Consider the following 19,928-nt stretch of genomic DNA (forward strand, 5'->3'; position numbering starts at 1 on the left):
ATAGTATAGGCCTCAATCGTTTATAAAATTACAAAAAATCTCCAACTATAACAATATCCTCTAAATATATGTTTATTCTAAAATTTAAGATTTTTAGCAAAACACTTAATTTTAAGATTTAAAATTCAATTAGTTTGGTTTTGATGGGTTTAAAGTGTTAATAAATCTATTTTTTTGTTTTTCATTATTTTAGCTTAAAAATATTCACAAATTTATGGAAGATGTAGTCATACCTAAAAAAGATCGATTGAAGTGTCAACAGATAAAAAGCCAAATATCAAATAAATTAGCAAAACAGGAAACAGGATTGGAATTGGAATTTTCAGAAAACAGAACAAAATCGAAAATTTCACATTCTTCTCAGAAAATCCATCAATTAGGAATGGAAACACAATCCATTTCGTTAATCAGGCTGCTTGAATTTAAATCCGAATTTTTAATTTCTACGTTTAAATTTATTCAGGAAAATAGGAATGTTCCTAGTGATGTAATCGTAATTCAGTCAGTCATTCGCAGGTTTCTCACTAAGAAAATCATCAAAAATAAAACAGAACAAATGGTAGATATCCCAATCAGATAACTTGTAAAGAGGAGAAAAACTAAGGTTGTTTTTTTTATTAGAATGAAAAATTGGATATCCTAGTTCAGTGGTGGAAAGATGTCGTTCAAACGCCATTTTTAAAAAGCGTAGATAAAGTGAAAGGCGAAAAAACTCTCTATTTGACAAAATCACAGCAAAAAGTATTAAAAAAACGAAAAAGTTCAATGGTAAGAATTTATAAAACGAGCAATTATTTATCGTGACATCGTCACAATGCCGAGCTGCAAGTATTTAATCATATTCTTAATTTATTTAATGTACATCATATGTTCTCCATCTGAAATTTGTCGTGTCTTGCTCCCTGTACATTATACTTTTCCTGATAACAACAAAGTCATGCCAGTCATGTATGTAACTCCATTCAGGGAAAAACCTTTGAATTGAATTAGCGTGCTTTTTGGTCTATACCGGAAAATCGTATAGAGTTAAAATATTTAATACAAATTATTAAATGGATGGATAAATACGTATTAAACTTATAACATGTCAGCAAATTTTTAAAATTAATTAATTTTTAGTATTGGTTCTTACAGGATGCCACTGAAACTGAGATTTATCCATCTAACCAATATAGAGAGGATCACGGTTTGACAGCATATTTTAAGAACTTAAAGATGTCATACGATAATATACGCAAAGAAATAAAATGTAAATACGACACATTAACGGAGAAAATGCCTGCTTTTAAAAACTATTTATTAGGACAAAGAAGAAGTATGGCATTTGAAAATGCTAAAAAGGTATCTAAATCTATTTTAATGTGTAACGAGGCAAAAAAACTGATCTTGAGTATTTGTAAAGGTCGAAATTATAAACGAATACCATACAAATTTGGAAATTGTAGAAGAAGATAATGGTGTCAGGCCTGATTTAAATGTGGAGAGAATTAATTCTGTACAAAATATAGAAGAAACACGTGAGGAACGTTACGTAACCGTGCAGATTCCGATAAAAACAGACATGACGATTTGTCTACCAAATACTTGTACTATAGAGGAGATATGTGAAATAAGTATTGATATGGAGCCAGAATATCCAGCAAAATTGCGAATAGAAGAATGTATAATGATCGAGGAAGACAAATTTATAACTCCTAGAGATTTAATTACATCGGACGAATCATTGTTTCAACCATTTCCTGAAATCAAATCGGAAGAGAGCAATCACTTGAGTGAAAATTTAAATGAATTACGACAAGTTGCTGAAAACGTCGTCGAGGATGTTATAAAAACATGTTTAAGCGTTATTAGAAAATTTGAGGTTCTTATTAATTTAAGCTTAATTAGAAAATTAATTTGGCATTTGTGGTTAAAACATATAATTAAACTTTTATGTTTAGGTGAATAAAAACTCTGAAATTTCGGCAAGTACAATCCAAAGATGGTGGAGGAAAAGTAAGAGCAAAGAATTATCACAAGAAAAAATTGTCGTCAGAGATATTGAAAAAGATTTTAGTATAGAGTATTATTCAGTATGTTTTATTTTATTTTATTTAAGCAGACAGAAAAATAAATTGAATTACTTAGTATAGATATGATAAACAATAACACATTTTATATAGGAAAAATTTAATCTACACTTTCATCTGTATCCAATGTAGTATAATTATAAATGCTGGAAATAGATGACAATAATAATGTTATCTTGTGATTTACACACAGAAAATATCAGTTCTGTACAAAATAAATGTTTTATAGTTCACTCTGTTCACAAATTTCTATATGTTTCAAAATATTTGGCATTTTTATACATTCAAGATTTGCTTAATACATTTCAGATAAATTATTTTTTCCAAATTTTTTGTTTTCACATCTTTACTGTATAGGAACCTCTATATCTCGAGATATAGAGGTTCTTATACAGTAAACAGTAGTAGGTTTGATTGGAGGTATGGTATTTTATTAATACAGCAATAAATACAGTACATATCTGTATTAGATATAAATGAAACATTTTTGACATACCTTAACAGACAATTGCTTGTCATTAGTTTCTGCTGCCTGACTTTCTTTGACCAATAAGGTGCAAGCCAAACTTGTAGCCAATCATAAAAAAGTAGCATTAATTGCAACTATGTATTATATTGAAAGAGATGTTTATCAACTGCAATTTATGCTATCAAAATGTAGTCGCTGAGCTTTGAATTTGTAATTGACACTTCAGTCAGTAATTTAAGATATAGAGGTTTTGGGAGAAAATTATTTGAGATAAACACGGAAAATATATTGAATTTAAGCTGAAAATGAAGGGGAGAAATAAATTTCGACATAAACATGTTTGAGATAGACTATTTCAACTGTATTTAAAATAAATAAATATATATAATAAACTCATATTTATATATTATATCATATATTTTTTATAATATAATTGCAAATTAATATAAAGAGAATTTATTTAATTCTCTTTATATTGATTAATTAATTTTGATATTTGGCATAAAAATAAAAAGTTATATTAATTTTATCTTTCATTTTAACTTAAAGAATTTAAATAATTTAAGTTAAAATTAGGAAATAATTTAAATTATTATTTTAATNAATATAGATATTATTATTTAAATTAAAAATAAAAACTAAAGATTTCTTTTTAAATCATTAACTTTTATCAGTTTTATTTAAAATTATTATTAATACTTTAATTTTTAATTAATAAAAAAGTCAAAACTTGCACTTTTATACTTAATAATAAGCATTCGTTTATTATTTAATAACATTTAAAGATTTTTTGACAGCGTAGAACCACGTTGTATCTTATTCTATGTTGTGTTGTCGTCAAAGCTGAAGCAATGTAAGCCTTTTTAAAATCTTCTTTTATCGACCAATAAAGAAGAGTTATGTATTTTGAGCTTTTTGCTCCTCTTCAGCTGCTTTATTAAATTCCGAGAGCAACAAGGAACTGAAAAGGAGCAAAAAGCTCAAAACGCATCTTGCATGTAAACTCTTGTTTATTGATCCATAAAAAAGGGTTTTAAAAAGACCTTACGTTGTTTCATCTTTACCTTGAAGACAACACAACATAAAACTCATAAAGATATAAAATTCTGATGGGCAAAATCTCCTGCTCAAGGCTGGAATTACCCGTAAACTAAACAAGCTGCAGTTTAGGGTCTCGCAGTTTTATATGTACAATTATTTGGTGGAAGGAAAGGCCTTGTTATACGTTCTAACTTAGGTCAGAACAAGTTTAAGTCCAGCCCTCTTCCTGCTTTAGTATAACGATATAGAAAATAGATTTGCAAAGTAATTTCTGACTTTAAGATAAGGGATTTGGAATTTTAAACCTGTAAGACGAATAAGCTGTTAAAATCTATAAGATTTAAAACCTGTAAGATAAATATGTCAGGTACACATCTGGAAGATTGCGATAAGTTACGATAATGGATTAAAATCTCTTGAATCAAAATAAAAATTTATACAATTTCTTAACGTGTTGATTTATGCACCATAGTTTTATATAAAATTTTTTTCTTTGTAATAATTCTATGTTAAATCACTTACTACTGCATTCTGTTCTAACTTAGTTATATCTACAAGCTATAATTAGGTTTCAGAGAGTTTTGTTCTATTGTAATTGTACATATCAGAGTAAGCTCGATAAAGTCCAAGGTAAAACGTATAATTAAAGTTTCTATCGCAAAACATTGATTGTAATTGTTTTTTTTTCTTTTTTTTAGCCGAAAATTCGATGTGTTTTTAATTTGCAACGACCTCTTTTCTATATTAAGTCTTGTATACAGTGTATATACAGTTACAAATAGCTAAAATTATCGAAATTTAAGAGCGAATAGACCTTCAAATTTAGAAAGTTTCAATGATATAGAATGCACCAAAATATAATTATTGCTATATTATTCTTTCATTTCCTTTAGGGTTTTAGATATTACATAATCAATAATATGTCTTCTATGTACTTTATGAAAACGAAAATTAAGATTTTCACCCTCTCGAGTAGACTTTTTTCAGAAACTTAAATATAAGAACAAGAACATACTTTGTAGAGAAGAGAAAAGAGACGAGTCGACTTTAAGACTGAACTTAATTTTTTATTTATTGCTATTGTATAATAATAGGAAAATTTACGATATAACAAAATGTATGCCATTCTTTAGAGAATAGTTTACTAAATCTTTAGAATCATTACGGAGGAAGTTGCATAAATTTCATTGGTTAGTCGTAGGCGAAAATCAATAACGATAACATGACTTGTCAATTAGGATCATATCGTGATTGGTTAGAGAAGAATTCAAACATTCACAAACACTATCTCCGGCAATCGCATCTACCATTACTTTTCCGTCTCCAATCGATCAGAAATATGAATTTATTTTATTAGTAAAGGGTCGTATTTATTTTCTATATATTTAACAAGAATATTTATACTATAATACGTTTCTTATCTAGTTTAATAATGTATAGGTGAGCTCTATAATTGTAAAATAGCTGAGGAGGGACTGTAAATCCGAAATGCATACTATTAAAAATAAAGTGATATATTGAGACTAGTCTTGTATCTGATGACGGTGTGATAAGTCTAGAAATAAAGAGGCCATTATAGAGTTTACCCATACAAGAATATTTATAATATCCTATGTAAATTAATTTTAAATAATTATATTATTTTACATCTATCTACTATCAAATCTATCTCTATCTTACATTATTTTCTATCTCTTATAATTACTCGATATTTTGATAGATCCAAATTTATGTTAAAAAAGTATTTCAATAATTATTATTTTCATAGTATTTGGATATATTTATTGAATTTCCAAATACGTTGGAAAATGCTGAACAAATTAAAAATATTAAGCAATAAAAATTCTCTTAATTACTTTCTTTGTTTTCTTTATTTTTAAATATATAATTATCTATTTTTCTATTATGCAATGCATTAGTTCTAACAGAAAAATTTTCGTTTATAAAATTATATTTTAACTCTAAAATTTCTATCTATTTTCCAGCAAATATTTTGATAGTTGTAGCACGTTAAACCAATTAATATAGAATATCCCCCAGAATCCTAGATAAAGGATTTTGCTAATCTTCATATAACTTTTTATTTTTTCCTCTTAAAAATTTATGTTGCAACTGACCATTTGTTTGGAATTACATTAAATAATGTCTGCAGAATAATGTGCATTAGTGTATATATATATATACGTATTTATTTATTTATTACATATTTTTTCAAATGAATTATCATCAGATTCCTCCATCTCCTTTATATGTCATATTTTATCCTTTATATAGGGGAGACCGGGGCAAGATCGGCATGTTAAGCTTTACTTAAATTTTGTGTAATAAATACTGCTGTAAACTGAAAAAAATGCTTTGCATATTGTCTATTGGAATGTTACCTTACTATAGAACTGGTTAAAATCAGTTTGGAAATANTTTCTTTTGGAAATATTAAATTACAAATAAATTATTTTTGAAAAAGCTTTTAGTATACAAATTTTAATTTAATTGTACAATGTTAATTTTAGAAATAATATAATTAATTTATATACAATTCAAACACTGTAGTTAAAAATCTAAACAGAGAAGTGTAAAAAGTATTAAGAAGTACAATAAATAAATCCAATTTATTTAAAAATTTTAAGTAAATTGATATTTGGACATAGTGAATATTTCAAATTCGGAAAAGATAATTCTTCAGGAAATAGGAATTTGAATATGGAATAAAGATGGATTAATCATATTAAATTAATTTTGGTCACTTTACTTATTTTTAAATATAAATGTTTAACATGCTTAATTTATTTTCTAAAATTGAATGAAGTAAATACACTAATTTGATTTAATTTATCCTATTCATTATGTTAATAACTGTCTTGGCTTATGTTAAAATGAATTTTGTTGAATATAAATGATCTTATAATCCTTGTCAATCTGTTCAATTTCCACTATGATCATATAATAATCTATTCAATGGTTATATTATTAATTAATACTATAATAATTTATTCAATGTTATGTTACTTATTATAAAAATAAATATTTGAATGTTATATAATAAATAATTTTTTAACTTTAAATAAATTAAAATTAAATTTTATCACATAATATAAATGAAATGTATGATATAAATTTCAGTCATTTATTAAAATTTTTATTTCAGTTTTGTTATTAATTTTATAACAACATATTTTACAAGAGCCATAAAAATTATAAAACATTTTTTTTTTAAATTCATTAACACAATATGCGAAGTTTCGAATTGTTTTATTCATTAAAATAGTATAAAAATTACAATTAAATGTAATTTTCATGCTGCTATAGGAATATAAAAAAATAATTATTCGTTGAAAATAAAACTTTTAAAACAAATCTTTACTAATTTTTAATAAATAAGGAAAAACTAAATACGTTATTCTATTCTTACAATCCATTTGAAATTATAGACTAGACTTACACAAAATTACAAAAAATAAAAAAATCTATAAATGTCTGCAATTAATTATACTTTTTCTTTAGGAAGCTGTCAATACAATATATTTATCAAAGACGAAAAACATAAAAACTATACAATTCTGGTGGAGAAGGCGAATGCAAAGGAAAAAATATTTACAAACATTGTCCTTAAGAGTTTATTTGCAGGCCTTAATACGCGGATATAACGTCAGACGTTGTTTAAATTTATTATCTAAACAAGTATTAAAAGTAAGAGGATTACTTACTTAATAATTTATTAGTACCTCTACTTGATATTTATATATTAATAGCTGGCAGCTAAAACAATCATAAGAAGGCAGGATGAAATTAAAAAAATGTCTATAGGTGAAACTGAAATTAAAATTAAATCCATAAAGGTAAAAGTACTAAATTTTTTTTATAAGTTTATATATTTTATTTTAATTTAAAAAAAAATATATATAATTTATGTTATAAGTTATGGAGCATTATTATTCAGAGAAATGGAAATTTTATGTCGAAGTTTTAAATGGTTATTTATTTTTTTCTAGATAATTAATAGAGTTTATACATCATCGGAAGAAAAGGAAATAAAAATCATTCAAAACTATTGTAGATCGATCATTCAAAGAGGACAATATCGCAGAACATTGTCCTCTATTATCCATATCCAAGTATTTATAAGGGGATATATTCATAGATATCACTTCAACATTATGGCTGAAAAAATAAAACTTGTACGAATTCAAATACTGTTAATTTTAGATTTTAAAACGCTATTATTTAAACTTAAAATAAATTTTTATTTTTATATATTTCAGTTGGTAGCAAAGAAAATTATTGAGAATTGGTGGAAGAAAATTACAAAGAAAAGAGAAATTAATATTCCTTTAACCTTAATCACTAAAGTAATTAAGTAGAATTTTTAATGCGTGTATATATATAATATTATATAATAAAAATTACTTTTACTTTTGAGTAAAATTTAACTTAATTATAGCCGGATGATGTTTCAAGAGAAGAATCACTCAGAGGAAAGTTTTATGAAGAAAATAAAGAGAAAGTAATTATGATACAAACATTGATACGTTGTCATTCAACTTGGCTCAGATTGAAATCTAGCGTTACTGATATGTTTCATGTATGATTTATTTATCTACATATATTATTTAATTATACAATAAATATTAAATTATTGAATTTTTATTAGGTAATTTTATCGATGATGAAAGATGATGCTATTTTATCTCCTGAAGAACTGCTAGATGTAAGTTCGAGATAAAATAATGTTTATAGATGATAGAAAATATATTACAATAGTATAAAATCTTAAATGTTATATATGATTTATACTTTTTCCAATAAAATTTAGAATGAAGATTCGAAAAATGACAAAAGTGAGACGTTAAAGTTAGATGAAAATAGGATAGAATTTCCTTCTGTAGAAAACAAAAAACTTCAAATAAATTTAACGAATATTAAAAATGGAAAATTGGAAAATCGTGTTCCAAAAATGGAAACTGAAAATAAATTTGAATGTAAAATTTCAGTAAAATCGAAAGAAAATCACGACGAAAAACAATTAAATATGAAAGTGTCTATTGGAATCACAAGTCAGGTTGGTAAATTAAAATGAAGTGTTACTATTCATTTATTTAAGAAATATATAAATTACAATATTCAATCTGTAGATGGAATTATCGTCATCCAGACTGGTAACATTGTGTCCTAGAGATGAAAATAGAAATAATGTTGACCCGGAAGAACTCAAAGAAGAAAGTAAAGAACAGAAGCGTTTGAATAAACATTTACTTTTAACTTTCTACACGGATAAGGCTGCAAAAACTATTCAGATTTGGTGGAAGAAGAAATTACTATAATTATTTGAAAATTATTAACGTGGAAAATATATAATTACATTTGGAAAATTAATAAAATATAACAACTCTTATAAAACTTCGTTTTTCGCTAAAATAAATAATAAACTATTTAAAGTGTAAATTAGCGTAGACTGTAATAGATAAATTCTCATTACACAAAATTTTATAATAAATTAGTTGAAAATTTTACATCTTCATCAGCTAAATCTACATTTTAGTGCTATATTTTATCAGAGTAGTTATTTCCGGGTTCATGAACGATGTGTTTGTACACTTAGAAAAACAATTTTTACATAGAATATTAATCGTGTTAATGCATTTCATTCATATAATAGGGAACAATATTTATAAATTAATAATCTTAAAATATTTTCTTTTCTGACTAAAATTAATTGTAAGAAATATTTTGCATTAATAAATAAAAGTTAAAAAGGGTATATTTGATAAATTTTTGTAATTTCTATCTTGTCATTAATTAACTAATAACTAAACTCAGTTTTAGCTTTTAATCAAAATTATCATTAACATTTACTTCGACAAAATTAATTCAACTTGATTTCTAGAAAAATTTTTTTAATCTGATTTCTTTTAAGTTTAAATTATAAATTATAAAACTAGATCATATCTTTCATATTGAAAAGTAGAAAATCTATTCTATTAAATTATTAAACGATCTACTAGTTTAAAAATAAAGTTTTAAATATTAAAATTATTGAAAGAAATAATGAGGTCTCTGAAGACCGAATTATCTTGAATAAATTAAAATCAGTTTTCTACATCCAATAGAAAACTATATATTATAACTTGTAAATAGAAAATTTCATTTAATATCGAAACATACATATATTAGCCATGTAATGAAGTACGTGTAAAAGGTATTAACTTATATAATTTTACTAAATATCGATTTATTGATAGATGTTACGAATATAACATCATTGATGCTTTATTGTCTGAGTCGATATATTTTTTTATATTTTTTTATGTCATTTTATAAAGTGTCAAAGTTTTTTCATTTTTTTTTCTTCGAATAAGAAATTCGATTGGAATTGTGAAGTATTTCCTTTCTTACTAATACATTAAAATATTTATTCTTCTTTTCTGCAGCTGGTAGTGTGTGTCACTTTTTTTAAAACTTATTCTTAAATCAATACTCTTCAAATAGTATAGGCCTCAATCGTTTATAAAATTACAAAAAATCTCCAACTATAACAATATCCTCTAAATATATGTTTATTCAACAAAATATCAAAATACAAAGTAATTCTCTTCTGGCGTTCTTTCGTATGTACAATATTATATATGTATGATATAATTATGTAATGAGTGCATTATTATATTAATTAATAAGATCGAATGTGATAATTAGAATATAATTTAATAAAATTGATTTACCTCGTAAAGGATACACAATTTGGCATTGAGAAGAGAAGAATTATTTTTTTATGTTGAAATTTTTTAGGTACGGTTTTATTAAAAATAACAAAAGATAAAGAAATCGAGGGATGTAAAAAGTATTGCTTCTATTGATGTGACGTTGTCGTGGAGGGTTTTGATCCTATGTCATGAAAACTACTACAAAATTCGCCTAATAGTCGATGGCATTCTTTATCGTCTTCGTCATAATCGCTCTCAGGATATTTTTTCCTTAACCTTCTCCTTTCCTAATTGAATTAAGAAAATAAGCTATGAGATCATTAATATTATTCATAAACATTCTACTAGTTTTAGAATTAATAAATGGTTTTACTTTAAAAATAATCAAAACAAGAAAAAATATAGACGCACATTGAAAATAAAAAAAATATTTTTTTAAAAAAGGAAGAGAGAAACAAAGCTTAGATAGTTAATTATTAAAAGTTCACAAAATTTTTCAAAGTAAAAAATGATAGTTTGTAGTTTAGAAAATTGCTCAATATCTTCTGCCTACGTTTTTGCTAAACAAAAGTATAAAACCGTGAAGGATGAATGAGAAAGCTTCATTCGTCAATGTCCATAACGATCAGACCACACCCAAAAAGTAAGAGCACTCGATAGGAATTCTCTCTTTAGGGAATAGTTTAGCTTAATTACAAGATTGACTTTTATTGTTTAGGCCACCGTTTTATAGATTAACAAAAATTAAATAACTTGCATGCTATTTTGAAAAACATTAAATAATATCATTATATGAACAAATATAAGTTTAAGTACATATTTCTTATTTAAAAAATCAATTTTAAGATAAAATGAGCGATTAAAGAAAATGCTTTAAAAAGTTAATAACTACATTAACTTAATTTTTTTCAAATTGTATTTTTTATTACTGCAATATAAAAATTTACTTTCATTCTTTTTTTGGGTAACGATTTATCTTAAAAAATTTAATATTTGGAGGAAAAAAATTAATTTTTCATTGATTTTTCTATTTTTGATAATTTAATGCTTTACTCTAATTATGAAAATTATGAAAATAGAAAATCATTTCTTCATCTATGTAAATTCAGAGTAAAAGTTTAAGTTTTAATTATATGTATAATAACAGTACAATGATGCATACCTCGCCCAAACGACATCTTTCAAAATTTTTTAATTGTTTTTCGAATCCAAAATTTGGATTAGCGATAGCTCTTACTGTTCTTATTACTTTAACGGCATCCCGGGCGTTGAGTGTTGTGCTAGACATGATATACGCTGCAGCAACTGTAGCACTTCGAGAAACTCCCGCTAAACTAAAACAAAATAAAAAACAAAATTTGTATTTAATTTTAAAAATTAGTATTAAATAAGAATATGAAGCAACTGCGTGATTTAAGTACGATCGTCTATTGACATCGATTGAGTGCAGCCAAGTGACTTCTGATCGTCACGCAATAGATATTTATAGCTAATAGATAGCAGAATATGCTCCACTACAATCGCTATCTTGGATGGTTCCCTTTATGTCTAAGTAATATTAAAATACAGCTACAAAAATAATAGAAGATTAAGGAAGAAACTTTTCTGTCTATTATTTTGAACTAATATTTTCAAGCCTTTCATATGTTTTGTGTAAAATTTAAAATTTAGAGAGGAAATTGAGATGAATTTTTTTTTATCTTTAAAATATATGCTATATTAAATGCATCATCTCCGCTGAAATCATCTGACAAATTAAATTATTCTATAAGAGAGCAAATACATTTCCGTAAAATTATAATACAGGAAAAACGTAATAACTTTCGAGGAAAAAAACTCATTTATTGCATGAAAAACGCATTAGTGATAAACACATTTCGTTTAAGAATTTAGTTTAAAATGATATTTTTAGTGATAGATTTATATTATTATTAATATAATATATTCGTCATTTTAAATGGATAGAAAAAAATAAACATATGTAAATTCGCGTTTATTAGATCTTTTATTATTTTACTTACCAGTGAATAAGAACACTTCCCCCATTTGTTCTTGCTCGGTGAATGAATTCGTTGCATTGTGGAAAATATTGGCTGATATTTTGATCGGGTGAATCCGAAGCTTGGATACATAAATATTTTTTATCCTAAATTTTTCAAACTTTTGTTAGAATTTCTTTAAATAACACGCTTTTAAAAAATCATCTAAAAAGTAATTCTCAATACAAACGACTTTATATGAAAATATTATTAAACGAGAAAAAAAAAACTGAAGAATTGAAGGATTTTTAATAATTCAAAATTGTATTTTCCAATCATATTGAAACAATCCATCAATTTTATAACTTTGTTTTTTCTCATTTTAACTTCTCTCTTTTACCTTGTTTGTATTGAGGTTATTTATTTAAAAAGTATTTAAATGTCCATTTTTTAAAGTTTTCTTTTCAAGAAACCTCATTTTTAATGGGTTTTTTCAAAAATAATAGTTATTACAATAGTTAAAAATTGTGCTTACTGTCACATCAAACTAAATTTATATAATTAAAAAAATAAAATAAAATTTTCCATTAAATTAATTTTCTTTCTCACCTGATATAACTGTTTGGCATTGTCGTGAATAGATATAATATGAGTAATTTCATTCGCTTTAAGCTGTTCCTGATCCTTTGAATCACGGATATTACCAATATATAACCCTGGAAGAACCTAGTAGAAGTATTAAACGTAATACAAATTTAGTATTTAATTCACAATAGTAATTTAAATCAGAAAAACTTATTTTTATTAATAGAAACAATTATATATTTAATCAGGTTTAAATTAAAAGTTACGTAACATTTTAATGTNTGGAAGGATTTCGTACATTTATTCTATATATATAATATATATTCGCGAATACTGACAGAAATTAATATAATATAGATTACCATGATATAGTGTGTCCTACTTAATTTGACAAGCGTTACAACTTTGATTCCATCTCAAACAAACACAAATTTTATAAAGTGTTTAAGTACCTTTACGAATTTTATATCCATTTTAACGATTATTTTCACCACTTTATATATTTTTAGCCTAATATAAGTCATAATCAGCGTTATTGGTTAAAATATTGAAAGTGTGTTTTTATTATTAACATCTAACAATATTAAACGTTTATATAAAGTCTGAATATACTGTACATTTAACCAATTATGTATAATCTAGAACACTGCATTTAGATAAAATTCTGATACATAAGTATGTTGGTTGGAATAGTTTAGAAAAATATTACGAAAAAGAAAAGATCGATGCTATGTTAAATAGTTTTTAAAAGGAATATAGATTACCAAGTAATTCTTCACAGAACATCACCTTTTCCTCGAATGGAAGTCGATAAACTGCTCATAAAGTGTATGACTCGTAGAAAACAGCAATGTTATGATTCAAATTGCGTGTAAGTATAACTGTCTAGTTATATAGTTTGGACCACTCCCTTTCTAATTTTGTTTTTGAAAATTAAGTAAGCTTATATATACCTATTGAAAACTGCAAAGAAAAAAGAAAGATACCATTCGATGCATACGTATTATTTAAAAAATCTATATGACTATACTTGAACACTCGTAACAATTTAGAAGCAGCGGCCATAGTTATTTTTACCATTGAATAATTAAAGAAACAATTAAATCTATTTTCGGTATGTAATGAGAAATGTTATCGGAACGAGCAATTATTTATTGTGATATCGTTACAATGACGGGCTGCAATTTTTCGTCACAATAAGTAGTGTCTTGCCCATGTATATCATACTTTACCTGTTAACAATAAAGTCATGCCGGTGGTATATCTAACTCCGTTCAGGAGAAAATTTTTGAATTGAAATAACGTGACTAGATTTAGTTAAATAATTTAGCCTAAATCTCTTTAAATTTAAGGAAATGCTTACGTTTATTATTTATAATGCATAACAAATGATATTGTTTGGCGCAATCTGATGTCTTAATGAAATAAAAATTTACAATACAAATTTACAATATCAATAAATTACAAAATTATTCAGTAGAATTTAATAAAGGTGACTAGACAATTAACATTAATATGGACATACTAAAATATTTGAAAGTATTAAGAGTAATTTTAAATATTAACAACAACGAAAAAGAAACAAATTATATTCAAAAAATAATATCAAATGGAATTTTAAACATATCGACGATGAAAACTGTTTTATTAGTAGGACTTTGTCAATAAGTGACAGCAACATTTTAAAAATCAGAAACATAATCAGATAGCCTCCGTTAAAGTATTTTACATAAATGAAGAGATTTCGTTTTAAATTTTTATAAATAAAAAAAATACGAAAAGTAATCTCTAGAGTAACATTCCAATTCGGAAATAAAATATTTTTCGTTGAAAAGTTACTTTAGTAAAAAAATTAAAATTTCCAGAATACATTTTTACCTAAAGTTTTCGATTACAATTTATCTAGATTTAAATTGATTTTAAATCATCTTAAATTTTTCTTGCGTTTAAAGCATTATATATTCTATGGTGTTTCATTGATTCGAGTTTAATAATATAACAAAAAGAGGTAATATTTGGACAATATAGAATATGTTCTATATATTTGACTATTATATTTGCAATTTATTTACCAATAACGCAAGACAAAAACAAAATTCATTTTTTTAAGTTCATGTCTACTCCTAAATTTTAAACTTGAAATTGTTTCTTTACTACATATCACACAAGATAACATTTTTGAAAAAATTCTTATAATAAAATTTGAAATTTCAGTGTTCAATATTATTTTGATCTTAAAATATTGATCTCGAGGAAGTATTTCAAAAAAAAAAAAACTTATTTAAAATCAAAATATATTTTTTTTTCCAATATAAAAATGTTCTTACATTTTTTAAACATAATCAAAGTTTATAAATATTTAACAAGACAATCAAATATCATTCAGTAAAGATTGATTAAAATTTATAACACGCATGAGAAATTAATATCTTTAATCAGTAAACGTTTTTTATAATCTTTTATTTTACGTTTACTTTTATGAAGATGCTTATTTTGCATATGTTTAAATTTTTATAATGAATTATCAGAATTGGAGAATTAATATATATTCTTTCTATTTCCATTATTCATAAAAATTTAACTACTCTAATGAAGAAAAAATAGTGATATCCTTAAGCAGCAGAAAAGCAGAGAATAACACTTAACACTTAAAGATTTTTTGTTGTTTTTTGCAAAATGTTGAATTTAAATTGAAGCAAAGTGTTTCCTTGAATGTGTGAGTGTATATATGTTTTAAACTTTTAATCATTTATAATGTAGGTCTATATATAAGTATTAGACCTATATGTGGAAGGATTTCGTACATTTATTCTATATATATAATATATATTCGCGAATACTGACAGAAATTAATATAATATAGATTACCATGATATNGTATGTAGTTTTTATTTTATTTTATTTTATTTAAGTGACTGAGTGAATAAATGATATGATTTTTAACTTTTAAAATATGTTAAATATTTCCTATTCTTACTTAATTTATAATCCTTTTTTTTTGTAAAAATAAGGTTTAAAAATTACTTAAAATTCAATTGTAGCAATTAGAGACGAATTTATACGTAAGCTAAACAAGCTATAGCTCAGGCCTCGCACTATGAAACTACAAATTAGGACCTGACACTAGGGCCTCGCACTATAAAACTAAGCTTAGGGCCTTACGCTATAAAACTACAGCTTAGATCCTAGTGTTTTTATATATGTTATTATTTAATGTTGATGGGACTTCTAATTTGTTATAGCTCAAGGCCACAAGTTTAAATCAGGACATCACTAACTTAAAAAAAAAAAATATCAATAAATAAGCTACACTCGAATTAAGATATTAAAATCAATTTTGAATGTTTAAATATCAGTTTTGTTTACTAAAAAATAAATAAAATTAATGTGGTTGTTAGTTAAATATTGATAGAACGCTCGTATATAATATTTAAAAAAAAATTATATAAATTAAAATGACAGAATTGATCCGAAGGGTATTTTCATTATTGAATAGCACTTTAAATGCATTAATTAATGCAAAAATCTTGAATAAGTAGTTATTATTATTTATTTCGAAACAACGTTTCAATATTAAATATCAATATGCATATATTTTGCATCAGTTATATAAAAAGTTTCATGACGCTTTCTGTATATTTTGTTGCATGTTTCTATGGTAATACACAGCTGATTGTGTTGTAAAAAGTTACACGTATTTTATAAATATTTAAAAATAATAGAACATGTTATAAATATACGAATATATGATTTATTTTTTAAATAATTTCAATATATAATAATTATATAGACGAATTATTTATGTAAATTTTTGCAGTATGAAAATTATACAAAGAGATTTCAATTGTTTAATATCGTTTCAGTTTTTAAAATTATAATATATTTCAATTTTTCTAAAGGGAAACTCGCTTGATATTATATTACATATTTTATATAGCTCATAAACTCAATTTCAGAATTATCTGCTCCAAATATCACGATAAAAACTGAATGAAAGATTATATACCTCTCTTAAATGGAAAAAAAAATTAGAAATAAATTCATAATTTTAAACAATTTCATTAATTTAAAAAATATCAAATTTATAAAATTCTGGATAAAACCTAATGTTAATTGTATCATACAATATTAAATAATAAGCTTTACAACAGTGGCTTAAGGAGAACTTGCTTAAGGTTGGAATTTGGGACTCCCGAAAGATATTAATACAAAGCAAATGCATTAATTTTTTCATAATATACTTTTCTTTCTATATTTCAATAAGATGTGTAATACATTTAAATATATTTTTTTCCTTTTTGTTATTTGTAAAAATTTTTAAATACTCAGGAGTTGGAATCAGATCTCTCTTCTTTATGCCACTTCTTTAACAAAATTCAAGATAGCTTTTCCTTATTAAAAAAATGTTTTATAGTTTCAGTTTAAAAATTAAAAAAAAACATTAAACATATAACAAGCATATAAATAAATTATTTTAATGAATATATTTTCAATAAATAATATGTATGTTTGTTTATTTGTGTGTATGTTGGTGTGTGTAGATGTTTAGGTACTTTCTCACTTTCTATATACGCAGAAAAACTTTTTAAAGATTTTGTTTGTAAGTTAATTATATTGCTTTAAATATATATATTGTGCTTTAAAAGCACAATATAGGCCTATATATATATATTGTGCTTTTAACAAGCTACAAAACTTTATATAATATATATGTGATATTGATCTATATATATATATAAATCAAAAAGAAATTCTTAATATGCAATATAAAAATCTAATTTAAAAAATACAGAAATGCAATTGCTCAATTGCTGTTGAAATATCACTTATAGAATTGAACAGCGTATTTATGTATTTATATATAAATTATTTAAAATATTTTCTATTGTTAGATGTAGACTATACATTTTAAAATCGTGTGTGTGTCTTTATATTTCTATTCGTAATATATTTAAATTTACAATTCCTAAAATTAAACATAGAAAGCGAAAAATTTTATCGTTATTTAATTGACGACGAAATTTCGGAATTAATTAAATGATCGTAAAGTAAATATCGTTAATTTCAAATTAATTAAATAAGTTTTAATTTGTATTCTATGAAAAAAATTATGTATAATATGTACAAATTTATGATAAAGATAGTTTATATGACTCATTTTTTTAAATATGCACATATTTTAAAAAATGTAAAGGAAAAGAGTTTATAAATTTCTCTTCTATAACACGTTTTATTTTTATCTGAAAGCTTTTTAATATAGCAAATATAATGAATTTAGTAGTTTCTTTCTTACAATGAATTGATTAATTAAGCTAATAAATTTAAAAAATTATTTTTAAATTCAATATTACTTATAATACAAGTTAAACCCAATTTATCCGGAACAAACGGGACCGGATCCGATCCATCTGAGACACTGAAATTAGTGGGGTATTGAAATTAAAGTCGAGAATTCCCTAATGAATATACTTTTTATTAATTGAAAATAAACTTAATGCTTTACTGACTTGAAAACAATAGGTACATTAAAATCACTCCATAAATACAGTACAAATATGAGATTGCTACATAGGTACAGTACACTACATACATATTAAGGTTATAAATAATGTTTCAATTATCTCACAAACATCGAAAAATAATAATAATTTTTTACAAAATGTGTAAAGATTTAAAGAGAAACGACTATTCAAACAAATCTGAATGAACGGAGTTTGATTGTATTGTCATTTAAATACTTTATAATATTTTCAAAGCATTTTCTGTGGCGATGAATTATATATAAATATAAATACTTTTTTATATTTCAATTTTTTTTTAATTCACGACAAGTCTGTCGTACAATAAGCACGCATTGACCTTTAATTTTTACTTGAACTTTTTAAATCTTATTATTGGTTTATAGTGTTTCATTCCATTGCATTTTAAAGGTCGTCTTATTTCTGTCAAGTGAGTTATTGAAAATATTGTTGGCTATACAAACCAATAATTTGAATAGAAATATATAAAAACTGAATTTTTAAATACCTTTATTTCATAACTTTTTAAATAATTATTTTTGTCTCTTCCGTCCGTGTGTCTTGTGATGATTTAGACACGCACCGAACACGTATTGGAAATTAAAATGTCATAAAGTGCTATTTTGGATTGATTTCAAGCAATTAGAATGATCACAATAGCAATTATTCGAAGTTTGTATGAAATTTATTATCATTATTATTGCAATTCCTGCAAAAGTTTCTCATCAAAAGTTTAATATCCGGGAAATTAGAGATTCCATTTCTTACGTCAGTAATCGTAATAGGAATCAGTTGAAAGGGCAATTCAAAATAATATATATTTAAGTTGCTGAAGGTATAATATAATATAAAATAAATGAATTTAGTATTTTAAATTAATTTTTAAGTTATATAAAAATTTCTTAAAGTAATGCTTCTTTGAATATTACGAATTTATAAATATACTTTTTTCACAAATTGGTTGCAGATTTAAAAATAACTTACGTTAATAAATAAAAATTGCTATTATTTAGTTAAGCATATTATATAATAAATATAACTAAATTAAAGTGAAAGATTAGAAAAGCATTAACTTTTAATAATTGCTCTCATTCGTTTATTACTATTATTATTATTATTATTATTTTAATGATTATGAATAAAATATTTAAATAACTCAAAAATATAAAGTGGATATAAAAAATACAAAAGATAAAAACAAAATATAAACTAGATATAATCTAAGAAAAAGTTAAACATAAATTACAGTTTAATATTTTACTGTATCTATTAATTTGGATTTTAGCAACAATAAATAAAGGAGGTGATATTTTCTGTTTTTTTTCCTCTATACATAAAATAAAATTGTTTTATTGTTTATTGAGTGATAGAAATTCTTTAGGCTGAATAAGTAAAATTTCATAAATGGATTTAGCTCGAAAAAAACGACTTTTTAGGTCAGAGATACTTACAGAATTCAGAATAATCTCCGATTATGTATAATAAAAGTGGTACTCGATAGAAATAAATCGACAAGATGGACAGATGCCAATGCTTAAATGTAATAAATAAATAATTTAAATATATATATA

The 19,928-nt window shown here is 24.2% G+C and overlaps 2 protein-coding genes across 2 annotated transcripts in view; one reads left to right on the plus strand and one right to left on the minus strand.

Moving 5' to 3' along the window:
- The first annotated feature begins 197 nt into the window (after positions 1-197).
- LOC111619273 lies at positions 198-9,326 on the plus strand. The gene is made up of 13 exons (XM_023360953.1): positions 198-559; positions 622-768; positions 1,135-1,341; positions 1,403-1,861; positions 1,941-2,072; positions 7,081-7,266; positions 7,329-7,415; positions 7,569-7,754; positions 7,839-7,925; positions 8,018-8,158; positions 8,228-8,284; positions 8,390-8,635; positions 8,709-9,326. Exons 1-13 carry the CDS (start codon positions 215-217, stop codon positions 8,895-8,897), a joined length of 2,469 nt encoding a protein of 822 aa, XP_023216721.1. The 5' UTR covers positions 198-214; the 3' UTR covers positions 8,898-9,326.
- Positions 9,327-10,121: 795 nt separating this feature from the next.
- Positions 10,122-19,928, minus strand: part of LOC111619274 (dual specificity protein phosphatase 22-like) — a 23,627-nt gene continuing 13,820 nt past the window's right edge. The window contains exons 2-5 of the mRNA XM_023360954.1: positions 12,863-12,979; positions 12,296-12,420; positions 11,437-11,608; positions 10,122-10,561 (exon numbers count right to left, since the gene is read on the minus strand). Of these exons, the coding sequence (XP_023216722.1) occupies positions 10,421-10,561; positions 11,437-11,608; positions 12,296-12,420; positions 12,863-12,979 (555 nt within the window). The 3' untranslated portion in view covers positions 10,122-10,420. The remainder of the gene's footprint in view (positions 10,562-11,436; positions 11,609-12,295; positions 12,421-12,862; positions 12,980-19,928) is intronic.

Source organism: Centruroides sculpturatus, unplaced genomic scaffold (assembly GCF_000671375.1).
Source record: "Centruroides sculpturatus isolate CEXI.00-Female unplaced genomic scaffold, Cexi_2.0 scaffold46, whole genome shotgun sequence".
In the NCBI taxonomy this organism is placed as follows: Eukaryota; Metazoa; Arthropoda; class Arachnida; order Scorpiones; family Buthidae; genus Centruroides; species Centruroides sculpturatus.

Excerpts from the sequence above, each read along its gene's own strand:
- LOC111619273 (XM_023360953.1), top strand. The coding sequence starts at position 215 with ATGGAAGATGTAGTCATACCTAAAAAAGATCGATTGAAGTGTCAACAG. Across the intron at positions 2,073-7,080 it reads TTAGTATAGAGTATTATTCA|GAAGCTGTCAATACAATATA; the intron begins GTATGTTTTATT and ends CTTTTTCTTTAG. Across the intron at positions 7,926-8,017 it reads CTTTAACCTTAATCACTAAA|CCGGATGATGTTTCAAGAGA; the intron begins GTAATTAAGTAG and ends ACTTAATTATAG.